At 38.3% G+C, this 22,925-nt stretch overlaps 1 protein-coding gene and 2 non-coding genes across 3 annotated transcripts; all 3 read right to left on the minus strand.

Moving 5' to 3' along the window:
- Window positions 1-662: 662 nt before the first annotated feature.
- CCT6A (chaperonin containing TCP1 subunit 6A) lies at window positions 663-10,679 on the minus strand. Its single transcript, XM_090276938.1, has 14 exons — window positions 10,443-10,679; window positions 9,935-9,998; window positions 8,243-8,377; window positions 7,252-7,425; window positions 6,555-6,658; window positions 5,760-5,870; window positions 5,324-5,483; window positions 5,153-5,235; window positions 4,181-4,277; window positions 3,761-3,908; window positions 2,978-3,111; window positions 2,472-2,574; window positions 1,321-1,393; window positions 663-1,068 (listed from the first exon to the last, which is right to left on the minus strand). Exons 1-14 carry the CDS (start codon window positions 10,577-10,579, stop codon window positions 996-998), a joined length of 1,596 nt encoding a protein of 531 aa, XP_090133064.1. The 5' UTR covers window positions 10,580-10,679; the 3' UTR covers window positions 663-995.
- On the minus strand, window positions 3,583-3,722 carry LOC150009176 (small nucleolar RNA SNORA15). The gene has a single exon (XR_016511572.1). It is a non-coding gene; the product is annotated as a small nucleolar RNA SNORA15 (small nucleolar RNA).
- LOC150009177 (small nucleolar RNA SNORA22) lies at window positions 7,531-7,664 on the minus strand. Its single transcript, XR_016511564.1, has one exon. It is a non-coding gene; the product is annotated as a small nucleolar RNA SNORA22 (small nucleolar RNA).
- Window positions 10,680-22,925: the final 12,246 nt, after the last annotated feature.

Genomic DNA, 22,925 nt, shown 5'->3' on the forward strand with positions numbered 1-22,925 from the left:
TGTATAAAAAACGATTCTGTGTATGCACGTACAGTAACTTCAGAAATGACACTGCAAGTTTTGAGATGGAAATTTCAGCATAAGCTCAGGTCCTGGTGTGAAAACGTGAAAATATGGCCTACTACCTGAATATTTCTTTAGGCCCCCAGTCACCATACCTTCAAGCCATCTTTTTGCCTCTATTTTCATTTTTGCCACTTTATATAAATTTGTAGCTTTCAACTCCCTTGCCTCTAGTTTATCCATTTTTCTACCCACTCCCACTTAACTTTCCTGGAGAGCATTTTAACAAAGCTATTTCAATGCACTGAAAGTCCAGTAGTTTTACTCAGCAATTTATAAGTGAACGGGGATGCTTTCAAACCTAAGTTACTGGCATGTTATTTAATCTACTAAGGGAACTACTGCATAAATTAAAATACACTAGGAGAGCCCTGGCCGATGTGGCTCAGTAGACTGAGGGCCAGCCTGTGAACCAAAGGGTCGAAGGTTAGATTCCCAGTCCGGGCACATGCCTGGGTTGCAGGCCAGGTCCCCAGTTGGCGGTGTGCGAGAGGCAGCTACACACTGACGCTTCTCTCCCTCTCTTCCTTCCCCTCTTCCCAAAAAGAAATAAATAAAATCTTAAAAAAAAAAAAAAAGAAGAAATTATTAAATAAAAATTTGATTTTCAAGGAATATTTAATAAGGTTGTAACATACACTTTTCTAACACGTACTTTTATATCATAGAAGTTAAAATAAAATATCTTGTATACCGGGTGAAAATGACCTACTTTATGTGTATACACTGGGTGCAATTTAAAAAATACTGTAATTATAATTTCAGACTTTGGAATTTGAATAGGTGGTGCCAGCGTTCTCTCCTTTCTTTCATCTGGGAAAAAAAAAAAATCCTTTGAAAATCATTTGAAGCTAGGACAAAAATCCCATAGCTGTATTCTTAGGATCACTGTAGAGTCTTCATTATTCAGGTAATACAAGGGAAGCTTCAATTCAACTTTTTAGAGAAGACATTCCAGCTCGCATGATCTCATCAACCAGGAGAATGTTGCTGGCAATCACAGTGCTGAAAGGGGGGGAAAAACCAGATGCCTCAGATTTCAGATATGAATTCAACTCAATATCCAACAAACTATGCAAATGACATCCAATTAAATTTCCCTTTCCTCCTCCACACATGAAAATTAAGTTTTGTTTCTACACTTTTGGAATTTTTATAGGGGGTGAGGGGGAAGACAGAAATTAAATAGAACACATCAAATTAAGAGAGTATGATGATTACTTAAAATTATTTTAGTTTTAGCTTTCCCAAACTTACCAGGAGTGAAGAAGTTGTTTCTTTACACAATAGTTATCCCATATGCCTGCTTCTGCTGCTACCATTGGCTCACCTGAAAAGTAATCCAGTAGTCTTAAAATCATATATAGCAGGCTGTAAGATGAGAATGCTTTTATTTATTTTTATAAATATTTTAAAAAGATTTTACTTATTTACTTTTAGAGAGGGGAAGGGAGGGAGAAAAAGAGGGGTCAGAAAAAACATCAATGTGTGAGATACATTTGATTAGTTGCCTCTCACATGCCCTCAACTGGAGACCTGGCCCACAACCCAGGCATGTGCCCTGACTGGGAATCAAACTGGTGACCTTTTGGTTCGCAGGCCTGCTTTGCTCATCACTAATTACTCTTATTTCTTCCACTATTAATTATGAGAACCCAAATTTCCTCAATTAGTCTAATTTTGTATGCCAAACCACGATTCCTGTACACAGTATTTTTGATGAGTGACCAAGCTCTACACAGAAGACTTCAGTGATAGGAATGCTCTATTTGGTCACAAAATGTCTGAACATCTTGTTTTTCTGGACACATTCCCAATTGTCTATATGAAATTAAAGCACTTGAACAATAATCTGGCTAATATTTTCCTCATTTCAGAAGGCTTTTTTATGAACTTAAATGTAAATGATGCTGTTGACATAAGTCTTACACATATCGACTGGATGTATCTCAGTTACCTCTTCCACTCTGTATTTAAGTAATTCGTGTTCTTACACTGGTCTAAGACCAGGGCTTTAAACATTTCATTACATCTGGTCCCCTCTGCTAGCATTATTTGCTACCTTCAGCCTTTTTTCATCAGTGAGTATGATCATCTAATGCCATTTTCTTATCAAAGCCCCTGATAAAAAGATTGAGTAAACCCAACATGAAACCTTTCAATATTAACTTGTACCACCTCTCAGCAATATCAACAAATCCATACTCTTTGAAAGTACTCAAATGTATATCATCTATTCCTTTAATAACTTTATCTAGTTATTCCATTTTTGTACTGTATTTCAGAATGAGAGCTCACTCACAGAATAATAAACTGCAAAGGAACTCTCCGAGATTCTTTTGATTCTTCCTGGCTTTATTTCACCTCTATTATCTAGTTTTCCCCTACAAATAGCTGAATTCTCTTACCTGTGTTCAAGTCCACACCCACAAGTTGACCTGATGCTGAATGTTCTGCTTGAACTTTAACGAGTGTTTCCTGAAGATCAAAACCAGAATTCTGAGCAAGAACCTAAAGCAAAAAGATTTAATTACTTAAAATACAGGACTCAAGAATTGAGAATCAAGTGCACAATAAATGGAACAGTATTTCCAATTAGTAATCAATAAAAAAATCATGGTATTGATCATAGTTGAACTAAACAAAAAGCAAGCATGTAACCAATACATCCCCTACACTGCAAACCCTCTTTAAAATAGTTCTCTCTTCCCATCTGAAATTTCAGATATTCAAGTTTCCTTCCCAGAAGAACCAAATATATTTGGATGTTCTACTGTTAGGGAGAAAATTAATCATTTACTAAAAATCCACAGTGAAAAAATCCACATTATCAAAAAGCTTTCATGTTCATCATGTTCATCAATGAAATCATTTTGGTGTATTTTAGAAAATTGACTGTTAAAAGTAGTCAGACCTTGGGAATAATGAGCAATGCATCAGCAAACGCTTGAACTCCAAGTTGGGCCCTGCCCTTGACATTGGGCTTGTATTTAATCAGGGCTTCTGCCATTGCCACTTCCACTGCACCAGCACCTGGAACTACACAACCTGTTGGGTGGGGTGGGAGGGAAAGAGAGAACTGCTAAGGAAACTGTACTGTAGAATTATAAGAAAACATACACTTTAAAATACATGTACGTAAAAACCATTAATTTCATTAGAATTCAGTATAACCACAGCAATCTTAATATTGCACTTGAAAATAATATTAAGGAATGTATCAATATAGCATGATTTGATTTAACTAGCACCTGGAAGCTCTTACAAGCTCTTTTTAAAAAATAAAATGTTTTAATGTAGTTATTTTTAGAAAGAGGGGAAGGGAAGGAAGAAGAGAGGAATGTTTATGTGCGAGAGAAACAACTGGTTGCCTCTCACATGCCACCTACTGGGGACCTGGCCTGAAACAGAGGCATGTGCCTTGACCAAGAATCAAACCAGAGACCTTTTGGTTTGCAGACCAGCACTCAATCCACTGGGCAACACCAGCTAGGGCTCTTACAAGCTCTTAACTCACTTATTTGTATCCACTTTTAGTAATGATAAGCTATGAAAGCAGTTGGCATACCATCATAGCCATTTTAAAAGGAAGATTTTACTTTTGCATGGTGTCTGGCTGTGTAAACTACTGACAAAAAGAACACAGTATTCAGCCATGCCTTTCAGACTAGCAAAGAGAGTAAAGTGAGGATCTTACCATCATCAATAGCATTTTTAACAGCCCTCAATCCATCTCTTATTGCATCTTTGATTTGAGTGAGTGTGTGCTTATTTGGTCCTTTGATCAATAATGTGACAGAGCGAGGATTGTTACATTTCTCAATAAAGGTGAATTTCTCTTCTCCCTGTATAAAGAGAGTATTATAAAAAACAAGACAGCGTTGTACAAAGAATGGTCAGAGAATAAATGATTAGTATATTAATAGAAAGCAACACTAATCGCATTAAAGCAATTTCTTAAAAAAAAAATTCATAGAAAAAATGTGACTTTTCCACCAAAGGAGTATCATCGCTACACATAAACCATCAAAATGTACGTAAAAACAAAGCACAAATCTGATCCTGAGTTTGAATGAGTCTTTATGACTGAAGAATTCATGAAAGAAAATATACTTACCAATGTATACTCATAGACAAGTCCTGCATGTCCCAAACAATCAGGATTTAGGTCATCAAAAGAATTTAGAGCTATGCCACCACAAGCAAGAGTCAGCCTGAAATATATGAAGTATATCAAGATGTGATTTTTATTAGTTATGTTTAAAGATTAATAATTTTCAGGAAGAAATCTTTCAGACTTAAGATACTAAAATTATATTCTAAATGTATTTTAACTTAAGCTTTTTCATTTACCACCAACCAACTGAAAACTAGTCTTTTCTCCTAACCTTCCATTTAAACCACTCTCAAGTCAGAAAATTACTCCTCTGATATGAAATCTAAAGGTGGATGAGAGCTCTTCCTTGTATTTCTGAGATCCCTTGATGCTGACACTGAAAAATATGTACAACCTATGTCATAGTTAAAACAAAACAAAACGATGTTCATAGTGGCATTATTCTTAATAGCCAAAAGGTAGAAATCTAAATAAATGTCCACTGACAGATAAATGGACAAATAAAGATGTGATATTAACCATACAACGGATATTAGTCCTTAAAAAAGAATAAAATTCTGATATACTACGATGTAGATGACTTTGAAAACATTATGCTAAGTGGAACAAGCCAGACACAAAAGGGAAATTATTCTATGATTCCCTTATGAAATACCAAATTCATAGACAGAAAACACTATAGTTTTTATGGAGGAAGGAGAAATGGAGCTGTTGTTTAGTGAGTACAGAGTTTCAGTTTGCAATGATGAAAAAATTCTGAAAATGGATAATAGTCATGGTTGCACAATGTGAACGTTAACTAATGCCACTGAAAGTTTTTACCATTTAAGAAATGAGTAAAATTACAAAATGTGTTATGTATATTTTATCACAATATAAAAAGAAAATGCAAAGGTAAGTCGAGGGCGGGAAAGGAAGAATCCCAGTTAACTTGCACAAATTCACATCACTCAGATAACCTACTAGCCATACCTTTCCATATTTCTCTTTTTAGCTCTGCGCAGAGCTACTATACCTTCTTTTGCAAGAGCATCTAAGGAAAATGGGTCAATTCCCTGTAACAAAGAAAAATTAGTTTCTCAATAGATTTCACCTGAAAATAAAAATGAATAGACTAGTTTATAAAGCAAAAGTCATCCTCACCTTTTGATTAATAACAACAAATCCTTTATTTGAGTCACCACAGACTTTCTTTTTTAGTTCTATTATTTTTTTAACTCTGTCTTCAATGAATTTTCTCTCAGCTTTTACTAGTTTCTCTCTCTCCTCTGCACTCTTGTAAAAAAAGCCAGAATTCACTTCTCTATTTAAAAGAAAAGTACAGGGGGGGAAAAATGTTTATTTTTTCAGTAGAAGCCAGCAGTCTCAGAAACTGGGTTATTAGTCTTGATTTAACAATTATTCATGTAATTCCAATCCTGGCCCTGGTATATTCAGAGTTTATTTCATAAAATTCTCCCAAACCCAATTGAGGCATTATTGTCCACACAGTGGAGAAACTGAACCTCACAAAGTGACTTGCCCAAAATACCAAGCTCCTCTGATTCTTGATTCCATTTGAAAGAGGATATAAACTCACGTTTTTTCATATTCTAATGACACATTGCATGTGAGAATATATGCATCTTCTACTCTTTTTTTCATATCAGGATGTCGTGCCCCATGGTCCAAAACAAGACCCCTGATTAAGCTGTTAAAACACATAAAATTTACGGCAATCACTTCATAAGGAATATAAACATCTAATCACTATGTTACATACCTGACACTAATATACTGTCAACTATAACTAAAAATTAAACTTAAAAAAAGTGAATGTTACTGATTTTCAGATGGGGTATAGCATATGAGAACAAAAGTGAAACAGTGAATTGAGACTATATTGATAATTTTCACACAATCAGCTTTATTTCTTGAGTTATTTGAACAAGACTTCTGGATGAAACCTAGGTAGGGTCAATTATGAAAAAGTAATATTCCAAAACATGACAAAAACAACTTATCTTGTACAGAAAATTCTGCAGAAAAAATTTCTCAACTGGTAGGCTATCAAGTTGTTTTTAAATTCTTTTTGAAAATGTTTTCAAACTGATCTTTGAAATATATTTTTAATTTCCCCAACCGTCTATTAGGCTTTGTATCCAATAGTTTAATAAATGCCAAACTGATATAGCTCAATTTTCTGAACCATTGACTATAATATAAATACATACCATTAACTTCAAGAGGAAGTATTACTGAGTAAATTAAATACTATTCTAGGCTATATATTAATTCAAGACAAAAAAAAAAAAATCAGCCCAAAAAATGTGTATAAAGCAGCTGTAAATTGTAAACACACTTTCTTAGTATTTCATAGTATCTTACCACCTACCTTGTATCAGTTTCAGATTTGTGTTTCATCTCCATGATCTCAACCATGAAGAGGTCAATAGGCTCATCTTGTTTTTTAATGGCCAAAATGGAGTCGACTACAGCCTACAATAAGAGTATAGCATTAAATGAATTTGATTTGCAGAAGTCAAGATGCTTGTTACTTATTCTACAGAATTTAAGACAGATTCTCAATTTTAAAATCTTTTGAATTGCGCTCTTTTTCTAGGAGCTAACAGAATACATTTGTAAAGGGCTGAAGTAATTTAATTTCTGAAATATTAATTTATCATTACCTAAGAATCACTGACAGCCCTCCTACTATTTTATTAAAAATGTTGATAATAGGAAGCTTTTTAATAACGGAATATCCACTTTATAAATCTTTTATACCTTTATAACCTGGTCAAGTATGATTATTTTTCTCATTTTACTTTTTTTAGGACACATCAAATAATCATCGAAACAAAAATAAATCTACTTATTTCACAGTATAATACTGTGAAGACTTTAGAGAGCACCCTGTAATTGAAATTGGTCAGAGGGGGTGGGTTGGGTGAGGGAGAGAAATTAGGGGAAAAGGGGACAACTGTAATTGAAAAACCAAAAGAAAAAAAAAAACCAAAAGAAAAAAAAAAAAAAAAGAAATTGGTCAGTATACTGATGTTTCTAATATCAGGGGTTTTAATTCAACATACCTCTGTTAAGACATCGGCAAGTTCAGCATGAACTTTAGTACGCAGAGATGTCCTGGCCACATCTATGAGTGTTTCCCTGTCCATCTCTTTGCTTACTTTGACTTGTTCCAAAAACTGAAGTGCCTTTTCCTTTGCAGCTTCAAATCCTTCTGTTATTATTCTGGGATGAAGACCCTATAATAGAGGCAATCACAAAACCACCACTGATGCAACTATAGTTCATGATAGAGTACATTTTTGAAGACTTATTCTGGATTATTCATAACCTTTAGTACAATATAATGTGCTGACTTTCTGAATACACTTAAAAGGATAAATAGTCCTTTTAACGCAGAGGAAAAGGACAGACATTGCTCTAGCACAGAGTTAAAGCCAAGGGAACTATAAAGCACACTTGGGTGTTCACTGTGCCAACCACAAGAAATCATGACAAAAATTCAACATGTCACAATAACCTATAGTCAACAGTACGATTATATCTTTTCTACAGGTAATTTGAAATAAATTCACATCACTGACTAATAAGAAGTAGAAAGGGAGACTAAGTTTGCTTCCTCTGTCTTCCCAGAAAGTTCTTCCTGACATCAGATTAGTATTCATTAAGGTTTGCTTTAACCTTTGAACTACTCAGGGCTAAGAAAAGCTGTAGAATTTTTATTTAAAGTTAAGTTTTTGATTGGCTTTTTCCTTATAAATATACCTAGTTCCAAACATCCCATTTTTAGATCTCAATTAATAATCTACATAGTAGACAGATGTAAATCATGTACGCAATGCAACTTGATTAAAAAAATTACTCAAGCCAAGGAAGCTTCCTTAACTTGTCCAGGATCACAATAAATTTGTGTCAGACCAAGATAAAGACTCTGGTTCCCAGATTTAAGGCCCCTGTTCTTCAAATTCTGTAGATGGCCTCAGCTATATATACATAAAACTCAGATAATTTCTTATAAACAATAAAATATCACAGAAACACAAGAATCATGTATACTTCAGATATGTAGAGATCCGCCTGCTTCAGCAGTTCCCCAATAATTAGGACATTGGAAGTGGTACCATCACCAGTTATGTCATCCTGCGCTGTTGCTACTTTGGCTATTAAGGAGGCTGTTGGGTGTTGAATTTGCTGAAAATAGAAGAAAACAGTAACTTAAAACAATCCAAATACACCGTAAAATGTGTGAAAGCCCCCCGTAAGTGCTATGTACATAAACTGCTGAAGTACTCAGCTACATACTACTTTAAAAACTCACCATCAGTTATTTTGCATTATCAGTTTCTGATGACCAAAATATTTTCATGTGTAAATCTGTTCACTTCTCAACATTATCTTAATTTACTGATAAGGAAACCTAAGGCTCTAAGTTTACTTAAGGTGGTAGAGCTAACAAGTAACAGTTAACAAATATCTTCACACACATGCCTCTTTATGACTGATCTAAGACATCTGTAAGAATAAACCAGGTGACTTCTAAAATGAAAGCCCAGCAGCCTCCAGTATTACTTGGCACTGACCAAATAATTAAAAAGAAAAAAAATCAGTCCTCTTAGCAAAGACCATCAGTGGATGCTAAATCACTGTATGTAAAGGCTTTGGAAAAACAGCATATTCACCAAGTCTCCACAGATCCTTTATTACACAGGATTCAATCAAAGCGCCCACATTGCTTTTAGTTTTTATGTCTCCTTATTCTCTTATAATCTAGAACAGTTCCCTAGTCTTTTTAAGTCTTTGAGGACACTGGCAGCAGCTTTTAGAATCCAGCCCAGGAACCTTGCAGACGATCTCACTGTCTAAATTTGCTGATGTTAACTATTTTTGACACTACACATGATGTTGTATACTTCTCGCTGTGTGTTCTTTACAGGTTCTTGCTGAACTGTGAATGTTTTAATATGCTCCTCTATGATTATGCTGTCTTTCACAATTTCAAAAACTCAAGTAAAAATAAAAAAGCCATATAGATACAGCTTTTCTGACATTAAGTTTAAAATATGACTCCAATTGTTCTCAATTAGCATAGGCCACCATTTAACCCACTAGAAACAAAAACTACCCTTCTAGGTAAACTAATCCTTACTGAAGATGGATGTGGAAGGTGAGGTACCCTACTCTCAAAACCCTAACTTTTATTCTGAACTCAAAACATAGGCAAGTCATTCTGTTTTTGGATCTGAACTGCTAGGTTTGGGATATTTAAGAATGTGTAAAAAGACTGGTCCTCTCAATAGTCTCGTGTTCTCGGTCACTGGGACTTTTCAGAAATTGGTTAAGCAAAGTTTTCTCTCTCCTCCAGCTGGTGGTGGAGAGATGAGACGTAACAAAGAAAAACTGATTCGCTGTTTTTAAAAAAAGTGTAAACAACCTCATTTTGTCTATCTGATTGGGTCAGACGCTTAGAATTTCAGATTTTATTAGATTTTAGTAATTACAGTCCTTTAACCAAGGCCTTAAGTGTCAGGAACAGGGATTCAAAAATAAGTATTAAGACTTCAGGGCTCCTGGCTGTACTGTACTGTTGCTATTACTGATTACATTTCTTCTCTACTCCCCCCACAGCACGGAAGACTATCTGTTGAGAAGTAATGAATGTGATTTCCTCCTACCTTGAGCATAAACAAGATCTTCCTACAAACTGAGTATACTATGGAAAACCAAGACGTTTCTGACCCAGTCTCTCACCATTTCATGAAGAAGCACATTGCCATCTTTAGTAAGCTTGATGTCTCCAGCACCAGAAACAAGCCTGTTCAATGGGCAGAAATGAATCAGTGTGATTTTTTTCAACGGAGACCGAACTGATTCCCATAAAAACCAGGTTTTACCCAGATCCTAAGGAGTTGGCGCTATGGGGTTGGTTCTCTCCTCCCGATAATAGGAATGGTGTAGTGGCCGCCCCTCCCTTCTGAGAAACAGTCTGCCGAGTGCCCAGGGTCGCTTAAGTCCCAGAGCACGAGCGAGCGCCGCGCGCGCGGGCAGCTTTGTTCTCCGCGGAAACTGCAGCAACTACAAGAGGAAATGGCCGGGCCAGGAAACAGGCCCGACCACGGAGAACGCGGGAAAAAGGGCCGTAGCGGCGGGCGCGGAGACCCGGAGGCTGCGGGCTGGAGACCACAACTCCCGTAACAAGGCCCATGGCGGCGCGAGGTGCGTGGTGCCCGACCGGCCCTTCCCTCCAGCCCCGCCTTACATCTTCATGGTGCCCTTAGGCCCCAAGTTGGTCCTCAGCACGTCCTGCAGCCCCCGGGCCGCGCTGATGTTGACCGCCAACGCTGCCTGGGCTCGGGCCACCTCGGCTTTGGGGTTCAGGGTCTTCACAGCCGCCATAGCTGAGCCAGCAGAAGACGAAGAGACCCGCACCGAGATACACCCAAACCCGGCTCAGCGTGGCCGAGAGGCGCTATCCGGGTATTCTCGAAAAGTCGGGCGCATCCTGCCCGCCCCCAGCGTGCCCACGCGCCGCCACCATTGGGCCGCGTGTCCGCCGTCGCCGCTCATTGGGTCGTAGTCCTGCGGCCCCGCCCCTCGCTCGGGGCTACTGCGCCATTGCGCACTGGAGGAACCTGTTCCCAGTGCCCTACGGGGTAGCATGGCTGGAGTTACCGCCCACTAGGGTCCAAGTTTGGCAGACCGCTCCGTAGGCGAGGCTGGGCTGTGGACCGGTGTACCTGCACTTTACTGGGGATCGGGCGATGTTTCTCCGAGGTCCCTGATATTAGGGTGTAGGGTGGACTTTCTCCCTCCCCTACTCCGGCGGTTTATGCCTGTTACCAGCGTTTTCTTGACTCCATAGTGTGTGCTTGACAATGTTGTAGGTTCCTGTGGGGATACTGTAATGAATCAGATAAGGGCTCTGAATGAAAAGGGAGCTATGCAATAGACCTCACAAGCTTGGGGACGCGGGGAGGGGTCGGCAGGGTGTCACAAGGCAGGCCTGATAAGCTCAATAACCAAAAGTAAGCACAGGGGATGGTCTGATCACAGATTCCAAACTGGGCAGGTCGCAGCAGTAGTGACATCTCAGGCCTATAGCAATGTTATGGTGTATTCGCAAGAATGGAGAGTCCGAGACAATTTGAATTTCAAATTGTGGCGTTTATTTTAACTGGCCAGCGACTGTCCACCTGTCCACAAGCCGGACTTAGGTGAACAGGCCCGATTTCAGGTGCTTTCCTGTTCCTGCAGGAACAGGGGCAGAAACACAGCTTGTATAAACAAAATTTTCCACTATTCCCCAGGTCATTGCTCAGAGGAACAGGTCACTGCTCAAAGGAATAATAGGTTAAGTTCCTTGTTCTGCTTGGTCGGAGCATGCAACCTCCGGGGCCTGGTTTCTGGGACCCAAGTCTAGCTAATTACCCTACTGGCTGGGCATAAGAAAATACCCTCTAACAAGCAAAGGTCAGTCTTTACCTTAGAAATGTCTATTCCTGCCTCTGGGAGACACACAGCTGGCACCACAGAACCCCTATTATTTTGTTCCCCTGAATACCATCTCTAAGTGTGTAAATGTTAATTATTAACTATCCTGTACACACCAACGTAAAAGAAATATGTTTCTCCATTTTGCCCTTTATTGAATCCTAGAGATTTTCCTGCCATGCTTCCTCTTGCCTCATTAATCTAGCACAGTGGTTCTCAACCTGTGGGTCGTGACCCCTTTGTAGAACAACCCTTTCACAGAGGTCACCTAAGACCATCGGAAAACACATATATAATTACATATTGTTTTTGTGATTAATCACTATGCTTTAATTATGTTCAATTTGTAACAATGAAAATATATCCTGCATATCAGATATTTACATTATGATTCATAACAGTAGCAAAATTACAGTTATGAAGTAGCAACAAAAATAATTTTATGGTTAGGGGTCACCACAACATGAGGAACTGTATTACAGAATCGCGGCATTAGGAAGGTTGAGAACCACTGATCTAGCACCAACAGATTTCATGTAACCCTCTTTACTACCATTTTTATATTATAATGTATAAAACAAGCTGCAAAACTGCCATTCTCTGGAGCCTTTCTTGATCCATTGAGAAAGCAAACTTTCTGGTGTTACGTTGTCAGTTTGGCTCAAATAAACTAATAAAAATTAGTTTTTTAGGTTTGGACACTTCTTACAACAGCAGGCCCCTGGCCCAGTACCCAAGGTGTTTTAGGCCGAGGGAAAACGAAGTGATATAATGCAAGGTAAAAAGTGTTAGATGCTTTTAGAAAGCTATAGGATTGGTGTGATGGCAGTTCAGTCTTTGGACTCAGAACACACTGCTGAGACCTTAGGCCCTCAAGGCAGATTGGAAAACTCAAACTTGTTTAAAAAATGGTGTCCAGCTTTTGAGAGGACTGTTTTTTTAAAAAAAGATTTCATTTACTTATTTATAGAGAGAGGGGAAGGGAGGGAGAAAGATGGAGAGGAATGTGTGGTTGCCTCTTGCATGCCCCCAAGTGAGGACCAGGCCTGCAACCCAGGCATGTGCTTTGACTTGGAATTGAACTGACAACCCTTTGGTTGTCAGGTGGGCACTCAATCCACTGAGCAACCCCAGCCAGGGCAAAAGGACTCTTTTTTTTTCTTTTCTTTTCTTTTTTTAAGACAGAAAAATTCTGAAAGATGTCCACAGTTGTTTTCTAGTATCCAGTATCCTCCCAAGTAGTAATGTTTTGTATTTTACTTTTATAGATAATATATGAAAATTATTCAAAACTCTCCCCCTGGCTGGTTTGGCTCAGTGGATTGAGCGTCGGCCTGCGAGCTAAGTGTCGCTGGTTCGATCTTCCAGTCAGGGCACATCAGAGAAGGAAAACTCTGATTCCAAAAAACCTCCGCTGCCTTGCGGCATACCTCTTCAGGGGAAAGGCTAAGGGAGTAAACCCCGACAGAAAATCCGGAGCCGGAGTCCCTAAGGCGGTTTGACGTTGTAGTCAACACCGGCAACTCCTGCGGCGCACCTGAAGCCAAGCTGTATTGACTCCGTCTTTCCCTTGGATCCTTCAGCTGCGAAGAGAGGGGGGGTCTGCTGCATGGGCAACAGCAGACCCTCCATATCACCCTGCCCAGGCTCTGTAGCTTCAGCTCCACTGGAGAGGACACTCCAGCTTCATCGCAAGATGTCGATTCAACACGGGAGGAGACAGATACCGTGTCACTCCCGAGTCGGACTGCACAGCCATTCTCGGCGGTGCAGATAGACTCTTAAGAAGCTACACCATCGTCTCTCGAGACGGACGGCTGCCGACGATTCAAAACTCAAAAGTTGCCAAAGGGTATATGATGAAAAGTTAAGTGTTCCTACCCTGGTGTAACTTCCTTCAGAAAAGCACAGTTACCTTGAGATGTTCTAAATTCTCCCAGATGCTTTCTGAATTTATAAATAAATATATGTAGGTATAAATAAAAGCATTTTTCTCCACACAAATGGCAAGTTGTAATACACACTGTTGGGTGTATCATACTTAAAGTATCTTGGAGATTGTACCATTTCAATACAAACAGGATTCCTCATTCTTATTACCAGCTGAATGATATTTTTGTAAGAAAGACATAATTAACCAGTTACCTACTGGTTGATGTTTAGGTTGTTCCCAATCTTCTGCTATTCAGGCTGCAGTGAATATCCTGGTTTATAATGCTTTTACTTTGTTTTTTATATCTGAGAATCACAAAAGCATCTATATAAGTTTGAGTAGTAGCGTAACACAATAGAAGGAGACTCATGATGTTACTTGTTGTGCATACGAGATTTATTTACCATTAGAGATATATGGGGAGACATAACAGAAATGAAAATTGTAGAATTTTAGGCATCTGCTTACAGGTAAGGAAAGGGGATATGGACTTTGATTCTCCTGAGGTGCAAAATTTAAAGGACACTAAAGACTCAGTAATCAAAATCAATAATATTTTAATGCAATATTTTTAAAAAATCAAAATTAATGCAAAAATCCACAATGAACAAATATCAGAATTTTAAATTAGGCATCTCCACTAACAGCATATCAGGCATTAGACAAAGTCATCAAAAGAGAAGGATCCTCATGATTCCTCTAGAGGCAATCTATTTACGTATATCGTTTTACTAGTCTTGGTTATCACATGTTCTTTAAAAAAAATTTTACTTATTTATTTTTAGACAGAGGGGAAGGGAGGGAGAAAGAGAGGGAGAGAAATATCAATGTGTGGTTGCCTCTTGCACACCCCCAGCTGGGGACCTGGCCTGCAACCGAGGCATGTGCCCTGACTTGAAATCCACTGAGCCACACCAGACAAGGCAGTTATCACACTTTCAAGCAAATTAATTATTTTCATTATATGATCCAAAATAGAGTAGCAAGGGAGTGTTATCTGTATTGTAATGTATGTATAGAATGGCAGAACTTTCGAATGACTTCTGGAGAGTTTCAAACAAAATGTCACATTTTGAGAGCAGATCCATTTTAATTCACGATTGAAGAAACTGAGGTGGCAGAAGGTATTTAGCTATTTGATTCAGGAGGGATTTCAGTAAAGAAGAACATTTTAAGCAAAGAATCCTAATGAGGCAAAGTGGGGTATTAGAATTCCAGAGTCAAACAATTTGAGTTTGAATTCTAGTTTCACAGTGTTTTCCAGTATGTGACCTTGGACAAGTTACTTAACTTTGTTAAAAAATTTTATTTACTGATTTTTAGAGAGAGAAGAGAAAGGAGGGAGGGTGGGAGAGAGAAAAAGAGAGAGACATTGGTTTCTCGTTCTACTTACTTATGTATTCATTGGTTGATTTTATGTTTTCTAACAGGGGATGAAACCCAAAACATTGCCGGATTGGGATGAAGCTCTCACTGAGCTACCTGGCCAGGGCCGTTACTTACTTATTTATTTATTTTTTTACTTAATTTTCTAACCTATAAAGTAGAGGTAAGTAACATCTTAGAGAAAATTAAATGAGATTGTGTGTGTAACATGTGTTATATTGTGCCAGACATGGAAGGTGTTAAGTAAATTGTCCCTACTGCATTCATATAATGTAATTAACTATTTTATTTTCATAGCACCTTCACATGCGATGTCTCATTTGATCCTCATGGATCCTTTGAAGTTGAAAGGTCATGTATTAAACCAGTTTCACAGATGATTACATCAACATAGAGGTTTAATGGCCAACTCAAGGTCAAACTGTTGTATTACGATAGAGCCCTCCCCATGATGCTACTGGAGTAATCCATCAGAAGTAAATCTAAAAGTCACAACTCTGCTTATAGTCCCTCAGTTGTCCCCAAGACCTTAGACTGAAATCTAAATGTCTTTTTTAACTTTCATGTTAGTGAAATTTTATTATTGACTAGCACCTCTCTCTAATATCAGTTTCTTCTAAACTAGTAAACTAAAAGACACAGAATGTAATTTCATAAGGATTACATATCAGTCATTTCTTGCTATGTGACAATATCACCACAAACATAGTGGTAATACACCTTTATACATCTTTTTAAAAACTTCTTCACTTAACAGTTTACATTCAGTATTATTTTGTATTAGTATCAGGTGTACAGCATAGTGGTTAATCATATACTTTTACAAAGTGTTCCCCCTGATATTTCCAGTACCCAAGTGGCACCATACATAGTTATTACACTATTGTTGACTATATTTCCTATGCTGTACTTTACATTCCCATCACTGTAACTACCAATCTAACTTCTTAATTCCTTCACCATTTCCACCCAGGCCCCCAACCACCCTTACATCTGCCAGTCATCAGTCTGTTCCCCACACCTGTGAATCTGTTTTGTTTGTTCGTTTATATTGTTCTTTAGATTCCACGTATAAGTGAAATCACATGGTATTTGTCTTCCTCTGACTGACTTATTTCACTTAGCATAATATTATCTAGGTCCATCCATCTTGCAAATGGTAAGATTTTATTCTTAATTATGGCTGTTTATTATTCATATTTTTTATTTATTTTTCTTCTTCTTAAAAAAGACGCTTTAATATTTCTTGTAATACTGGTGTGGTGGTGAGGAACTCCTTTAGTTTTTTCTTGTCTGGGAAGCTCTTTTATCTGTCCTTCAAATCTAAATGATAGCTTTGAGGCCTGGCTGGTGTGGCTCAATGGATTGAGCACTGGTCTGTGAACCAAAAGGTTGCCAGTTTGATTCCCAGTCAAGGCTCATGCCTGGGTTGTGGGCCAGGTCCCCAGTTGGAGGCATGTCTATCTGTCACACATACATTAATGTTTCTCTCCCTCTCTTTGTCCCTTCATCCCCCTCTCTCTAAAAGTAAATAAATAAAATCTTTTTTTGTAAAGTGTGATAACCAATACTAGTAAAATGATATATGTAAATAGATTGCCTTTAGAGGAATTATGAGGATCCTTCTCTCTTGCTGACTTTGTTTAATGCCTAATATGATGTTAGTGGAGAGGCCTAATTTAAAATTCTGATATTTGTCAGGATGAGGGCTGTTCACTGGAAAGACCAAACACTGATTAGTGGGTGAAAACTCTCAGCCCCACACCACCAATCTCTGAGGAGGGTAAGGGGCTGGAGATGGGTTATAAAAATGCTTGAACTAGGGTGGGTGAACAGTTTGATGTCTTGGTAGAGTGACACATCCAGAGGGCATGGAAACTCTGCATTATTCCCCCAATATCTTGTCCTGTGCATCTCTAGCATTTGGCTGTTCCTGAGCTGTACATTTTATAATAAACCGCTAAGCCTAAAAAAGTAATTTCCTGAGTCAGTCTCTGAATTTTTCAAAGCTGAGGAGGTACTGGTGGGAACCTCCAAATTTGTAGCCAAGTTGAACCGAAGTGTGGGTAGCCTGGGGGCCTGGGACTTGGTGTGTGTGGGACCAAGCCCTTAACTGTACAGTTTTCACTGACTCCAGAGAGTGTCATTGAGTTGTTGGACATACAGTTGATGGGGGAGAGAGCTGGGGTCTGAGAATAAAATAATTGGTTATTGGTGTTTGGAAAAAATTCACACAGAATCCAATTCTACTTTTTTCCAGAATAATTCATGTTTTCTACCATTAATTTGTTATATAATTATTAGCATATGCAACATTCCCAGATGTATCTGGATGTACTTTGGACTATATTCTATTCCATAGCTCTGTCTATTCAAGTTATACACTAAATAAAAACAACACTATATTGTTTTATTCATTGTAGTTTTACAATGAGTTTCAAAATTTGGTAGGGTTAGACTTGTTCATCATCTTTTCTTAGAAAATTTTCTGGCTATTTTGCATCTTTGTTTTTCTATCTGAATGATAGAATTATCTAATTTTTAAAAATGTGATTTTTTCATTTTAGGTTGCTTTTAGAAATACTTTAAGCATGTATAACTTTTTTAGTAAAACACATGTCTTAATAGGTGGAATATTTAAATTAAAGCAGTGGAAGTGGAGGTATCAAAAGGCCTGGGACTAGAGATATTTCAGACATAAAATTGACAGAAGTTTGAAATGTGCTACATGGTTACCATTTCTAATCTAGGAATCTGAAGATGACAAAGGAATTCCAGAAATTGGGAAGGTTTGGAGTGGGGAGGTGGAGTAATAGAATTGATTTTGGGTAATATTTTTTTCTGTTGTTGAATTTTTAAGTGTCTACTTTGCGGTGGACTACTGTGCTTGGGGTAAACATACAAACAAAAAAGAAAAGGCCCTTAAAAGAGACATACGTACAACAACACATAAAATGTGCTAAAGAGCTTTCATAATATATTCTCAGTGCCACACGACTAGGGAAGACTTCTAAAGCAAATTTTATTAAAAATGTACACTTGATTTTTGTGTTATAAAAATAATGTATAATCATCATTAAAAAAGCAAAAACACAAATTTTAAATAAATTCATAATTTCACAACTCAGAGATAACCATCTGTGATTGTTAATTTTATGTGTCAGCCTGGCTGGGTCATGGTGCCCAGATGTTTGGTCAAACATTATTCTGGACTTCTCTGTGAAGGTGGGTTTTTCTTTTTTGATGAGATTAACATTTGAATAGGTGGCCTTTGAGTAAAGCAGATTATCCTACACAATATGGATGGGCCTCATCCAGTCATTTGAAGACCATAATAGATAGAGCAAACACTGACTTCTCCTGAGCAAAAAGGAATTCTGCCAGCAGATGGCCTTTGGACTCAGACTGCAACTCTTCCCTGAGTCTCTAGTCTACCTTCCCAACCCTGCAGATTTTGGATTTAGCAAGCCTCCACAACCAGATGGGCCAATTCCTTAAAATCAATCTCTCTGTCTCTCTGTCTCTCTCTCTCCCTCAGTTTCCCCCAGCCCCCTCGATTATGCCCTCATTTTTACCAGTAGACACCCTGTGAGACTGTATATCTAGACATAACTAGATTGATACTATATTTAGATATCTGGATATATACACATCCTGTTTGTTCTGTGTCTTTGGAGAATGCTGACAAATAAGGATTTTGATACTAAAAGTGGTTTTAAAGGAGCAGAATTTTAAGGATGAAGTTTCTGAATTGGTTCTTGGATTTCTGGAATTGGTTCTCTAACATTATTAGATTTGAAGACAATGATTCTGTTTCCAGTAGTAAAGATACAAAAATAGCAATATACCAAATATCACCATTGGATACTTCTAATTAAACACTTAAAAGAGACAAGGATCTGGATAACCATGTATATGATATTGTTGAAACTTTTTGTCAAATTAATGAATATAATGAAATGGGCTAGCTACTCCTAATGTCACTGGACAAAGCGGGGGAAGAAAAGAATGAGATCAAAGATTCAAATACCCAGTTTGAGCACCGTATAAATGACCTGAAAGCTTCTACGTTTATCCATCCCGAAAGAGACTTTTAACTTCTACAGCTGCAGAACTCAGATTGCTGAAAACCAAACCCAGAATCTCATCTGTGAGGGAATAAATTGCAATGCAAATTGAAAAGTGAGGGCATTGATGAGGAAGGAATGGGATCCTGAGATTTGGAATGGAACATGTGAGAACACCCTGATGAAGTCAGGGACGTTGAGCTCCTAAATCCTGTTGAATCTTCTTTGCCAGTAGAAGTAGCCTCTTTATCTCTGTCTGAGGAGATTTGTTCTGCATTGCCCGATGAAACTGTAATGGCCTCCTTGAGGCAGTTCCCCTGCAAGTCCCATGCCTTCCACTCCTCTTTGCTTCTAGAACTATAACTAGACTAAGTCCCAGCAGGCCATGGAGTCACAAGTAAATTACATGAAGAATTGCCCTAAATATCTATGATGCCAACTCCTGCTATCCTACCTTCTTTCTTCCAGCCTGCACCTATGGCCTCATAGAAAGTTTCCTGAGATTGGCTGACAGAGGAAGGGAAAACTTAGGCCTGATTTACAGATGGTTATGCAGGTACCACCAAAAAGTGGCCAGCTGCAGTTTTACAGTCCCTTTCTGAAACATCCTTAAAGGGCAGTGGTAAAAGAAAATCCTCTCTGGACAGAACGTCAAGCAGTGCATCTGGTTATTTATTTGCTTGGAAGGAGAAATGGCCTGATAATTGATTATATACCAATTCATTGGCTGTGGCCAGTGGTTTGGCTGGATGGTCAGGGACTTGGAAGGAACATGATTACAAAATTGGTGACATGCTCTGGCTGGTGTGGCTCAGTGGATTGAGCACCAACTTGTGAACCAACAGGTCATTGGTTCGATTCTCAGTCAGGGCACATGCCTGGGTTGTGGGCCATGTCCCAAGCTGTGGGTCCGCAAGAGGCAACCACACAATGATGTTTCTCTCCTTCTCTTTCTCCCTCTCTAAAAAGTAAATAAATAAAATCTTTTTTAAAAAATTGGTGACAAAAAAGTCTGGGAAAGAGATTTGTGGACCTAACTCTCTGAATGGACATAAGATATGAAGATATTTGTGTCCCATGTGAATGGCTACCAAAGGATGACCTCAGCAGAGGAGAAATTAAAAAATTTCCATTTCCTTCTGAGTTACCTCATTTGGGCAGCCACTATGACTTTTTCTGTAAGTTTTTGAATGTATTTAGTGTCACTGCTTTAAGGTCTTGTATGGTAATTCTAACATCTCTATTATATTGGGGTCTTTCTGTTGATAACCTTTTTCCTCTTGACTATGGGTTACATTTTCCTGTTTCTTAGGAAGGCTTTGATTTTTTATTGTATATTGGACATTTTGGATGATACATTTTGAGGTGCTCAGAATCTGCTATCTTCATCTGATGAATGTTCACATTTGTTCTACTACGAAGTTAAAATACTTGCTGATTGCCTTGTACTTGTGCTGTCTTGATATTACACTTTGCTAGGTCACAAATGGGCCCCAAGAGATCTTGACGGGGTCACCTGGGAGTCACACTGGAAGTTCAGCCTCTCTGGGCTTAGCTACACACACTGATCCCAAAAGCCAGGTCTGTCCCAGTGCCCCCTCCCTCCCTTCTGACCTCTCCAACAAACCCCTTAAGGTCTTGGCCCTTTAGTTCCATCTTCAGTCCTTAGTTTTAGAACAAATTCTTTATTCTGGGACATAATGCTTACTCCTAAACTGTGGTCCTTTTGAATTTTAGTGGAAAGCCTAATCTGTGTACCAAACTGCTCTACTTTGGCAGGATTCAAATGACAAACTGTTTAGTCTGTGGTGAGCAGCAGCTGAAATCTCTATTCAGCTTTTTTTCTTCTTAAAAATAATTAGAAATCTGCCCTGGTGTGGCTCAGTGGATTGTGAACCAAAAGGTTGCTGGTTCAATTCCCAGTCAGGGCACATGCCTGGGTTGTGGGCCACGTTCCCAGCTGGGGGCATGCAAGAGGCAACTGATTGATGTATCTCTTGCACATGGATGTTTCTCTCCCTCTCTTTCTCCATCCCTTCCTCTCTCTCTAAAAACAAATAAATCAAATCTTTAAAAAAATTAGAAATCTAGAGATGGGTGGCTGCTGGTGTTGGGATCAGTGGTGCAATCATTTCATAACTGGGTTGCTATCATTCTTGATTTTTCTTCATGATTGCAACATGACTGCTGTACCTTCTTCAGTCATCTCATTAATATTTAAAACAGCAAGCAATAAGAAGGGACTTGGGCTATCAATGTTATCCTCCTCATTGAGAAAGCAAAAACTTTCCCAACAACTTTCTCAACATGTTTCTGTCCAAATATCAATAGTCAAATCAGAAATGCACAGTCATCCTAAGTAGAAGGGAAGCTGGGAAGGTGGAGAACAGGATTTCACAATTGGCTGAGACCAATGAACAACTTTAGACAACTTTTATGGATGCCCAATCATTTGACTTAGCTATCTGAGACATTTATTTATTTTTTTACTTTTTAGATTTTATTTTATTATTTATTTTTATTGAGCTATAATTGACATATGAGTATTATATTAGTTTTAGGTGTACAACATAATGATTTGATATTTGTATATGTTCCAAAATGATCACCACAGTAAGTCTAGCTGACATCTGTTACTATATAGTTACAATTTTTTTTTCTTGTAATGAAATTTTGAAGATCTACTTTTTTAGATCATATTTTTCAAATATGCAGCACAGAACTATGGTCATTATAATGCACATTACTGTAAGATATAGAAAAAATATATTGGTCTTTACTCCTGGTTCCTGGCACAGAGCTCCTAAAACCATTGTGATTTCCTAAGTGTTAAGAACAATAGAGCCCTGGTCGGGCACCTCAGTTGGTTAGAGTGTCTGTTGTCCAATATGCCAAGATTGTGGGTTCGATTCCAGCCAGGGCACATACAAGAATCAATCAATAAATGCATAAATAAGTGGAACGACAAACCGATGTCTCTCTCTCTAAAAAAAACCAATAAATAAAAATTTTTAAAAAGCACACTAGGAACACCTCTTGTTCAAATATTAGTCTTTAACCTCTGTTCCTGACAGAAAGCTTCTGAAACTTTTGTAATTTTCTGGGTGACAGGAGTGTCAAAGACCAAGCCAGGATTAGAAGCTTGGAATTTTTAGCCCCATTCCTCATTCTCATGAGAAGGGAGAAGGGAGAAGGCATGAAAATGGAGTTTACGATCAATCATGCCTTTGTGATGAAGACTTCATAAAATCCCCAAAGTACAGGGTTTGGAGAGCTCCCAGGTTGGTGAACACATCCACACTGGAAAGATGATAGAACCCAAATCCAGAGACAGAAACTCCTGTGCTTGGAACCCTCCCAGACATTGTTTGTGCACATGCAGCCTTCTGGGACTGAGTCCTTAACCTGAGGGAGCTCATACTGCAGGCAGATAGTGTTGGAATTCAGTTACATTATATGATACCCAGCTGGTAGAGCAGAGAATTGTTTGATGTGGGGAGAAACCTCCATACATTTGGTGACCAGAAGTGTTTTGTGTGCATAGTAAAGAAGACACAGGAGAAGAATTGAGTTTTTCCCTACAAGGGAAGGAGAAAACGGAGTTTTTCCAATGGTAATCACATCCCCATAACTTATTTATTTTATGACTGGCAGTCTGTATACAGTATTCGGACACCTTTATCTATTTTGCCCACCCTTCCACCCCTGCGGCATTTATTTTAATTGATTTGTAAATCATGACAAAAGTAATATATGTTTTTAAACTAATTTCAATCAATATGAAACCAAATAAAGTAGAAAGGCAAATTCTTCACTTCTTTTACTCCCCAGAATTAACTACTATTAAGTCTGGTATGTCCCCTTT

Source organism: Furipterus horrens, unplaced genomic scaffold (genome assembly GCF_987537825.1).
Source record: "Furipterus horrens unplaced genomic scaffold, mFurHor1.1.pri manual_scaffold_5, whole genome shotgun sequence".
Lineage (NCBI taxonomy): Eukaryota > Metazoa > Chordata > Mammalia > Chiroptera > Furipteridae > Furipterus > Furipterus horrens.

Excerpts from the sequence above, each read along its gene's own strand:
- CCT6A (XM_090276938.1), bottom strand. The coding sequence starts at position 10,579 with ATGGCGGCTGTGAAGACCCTGAACCCCAAAGCCGAGGTGGCCCGAGCC. Across the intron at positions 5,236-5,323 it reads TTGTTGTTATTAATCAAAAG|GGAATTGACCCATTTTCCTT; the intron begins GTGAGGATGACT and ends TCTTTGTTACAG. Across the intron at positions 1,394-2,471 it reads GGGTGTGGACTTGAACACAG|GTGAGCCAATGGTAGCAGCA; the intron begins GTAAGAGAATTC and ends ATTACTTTTCAG.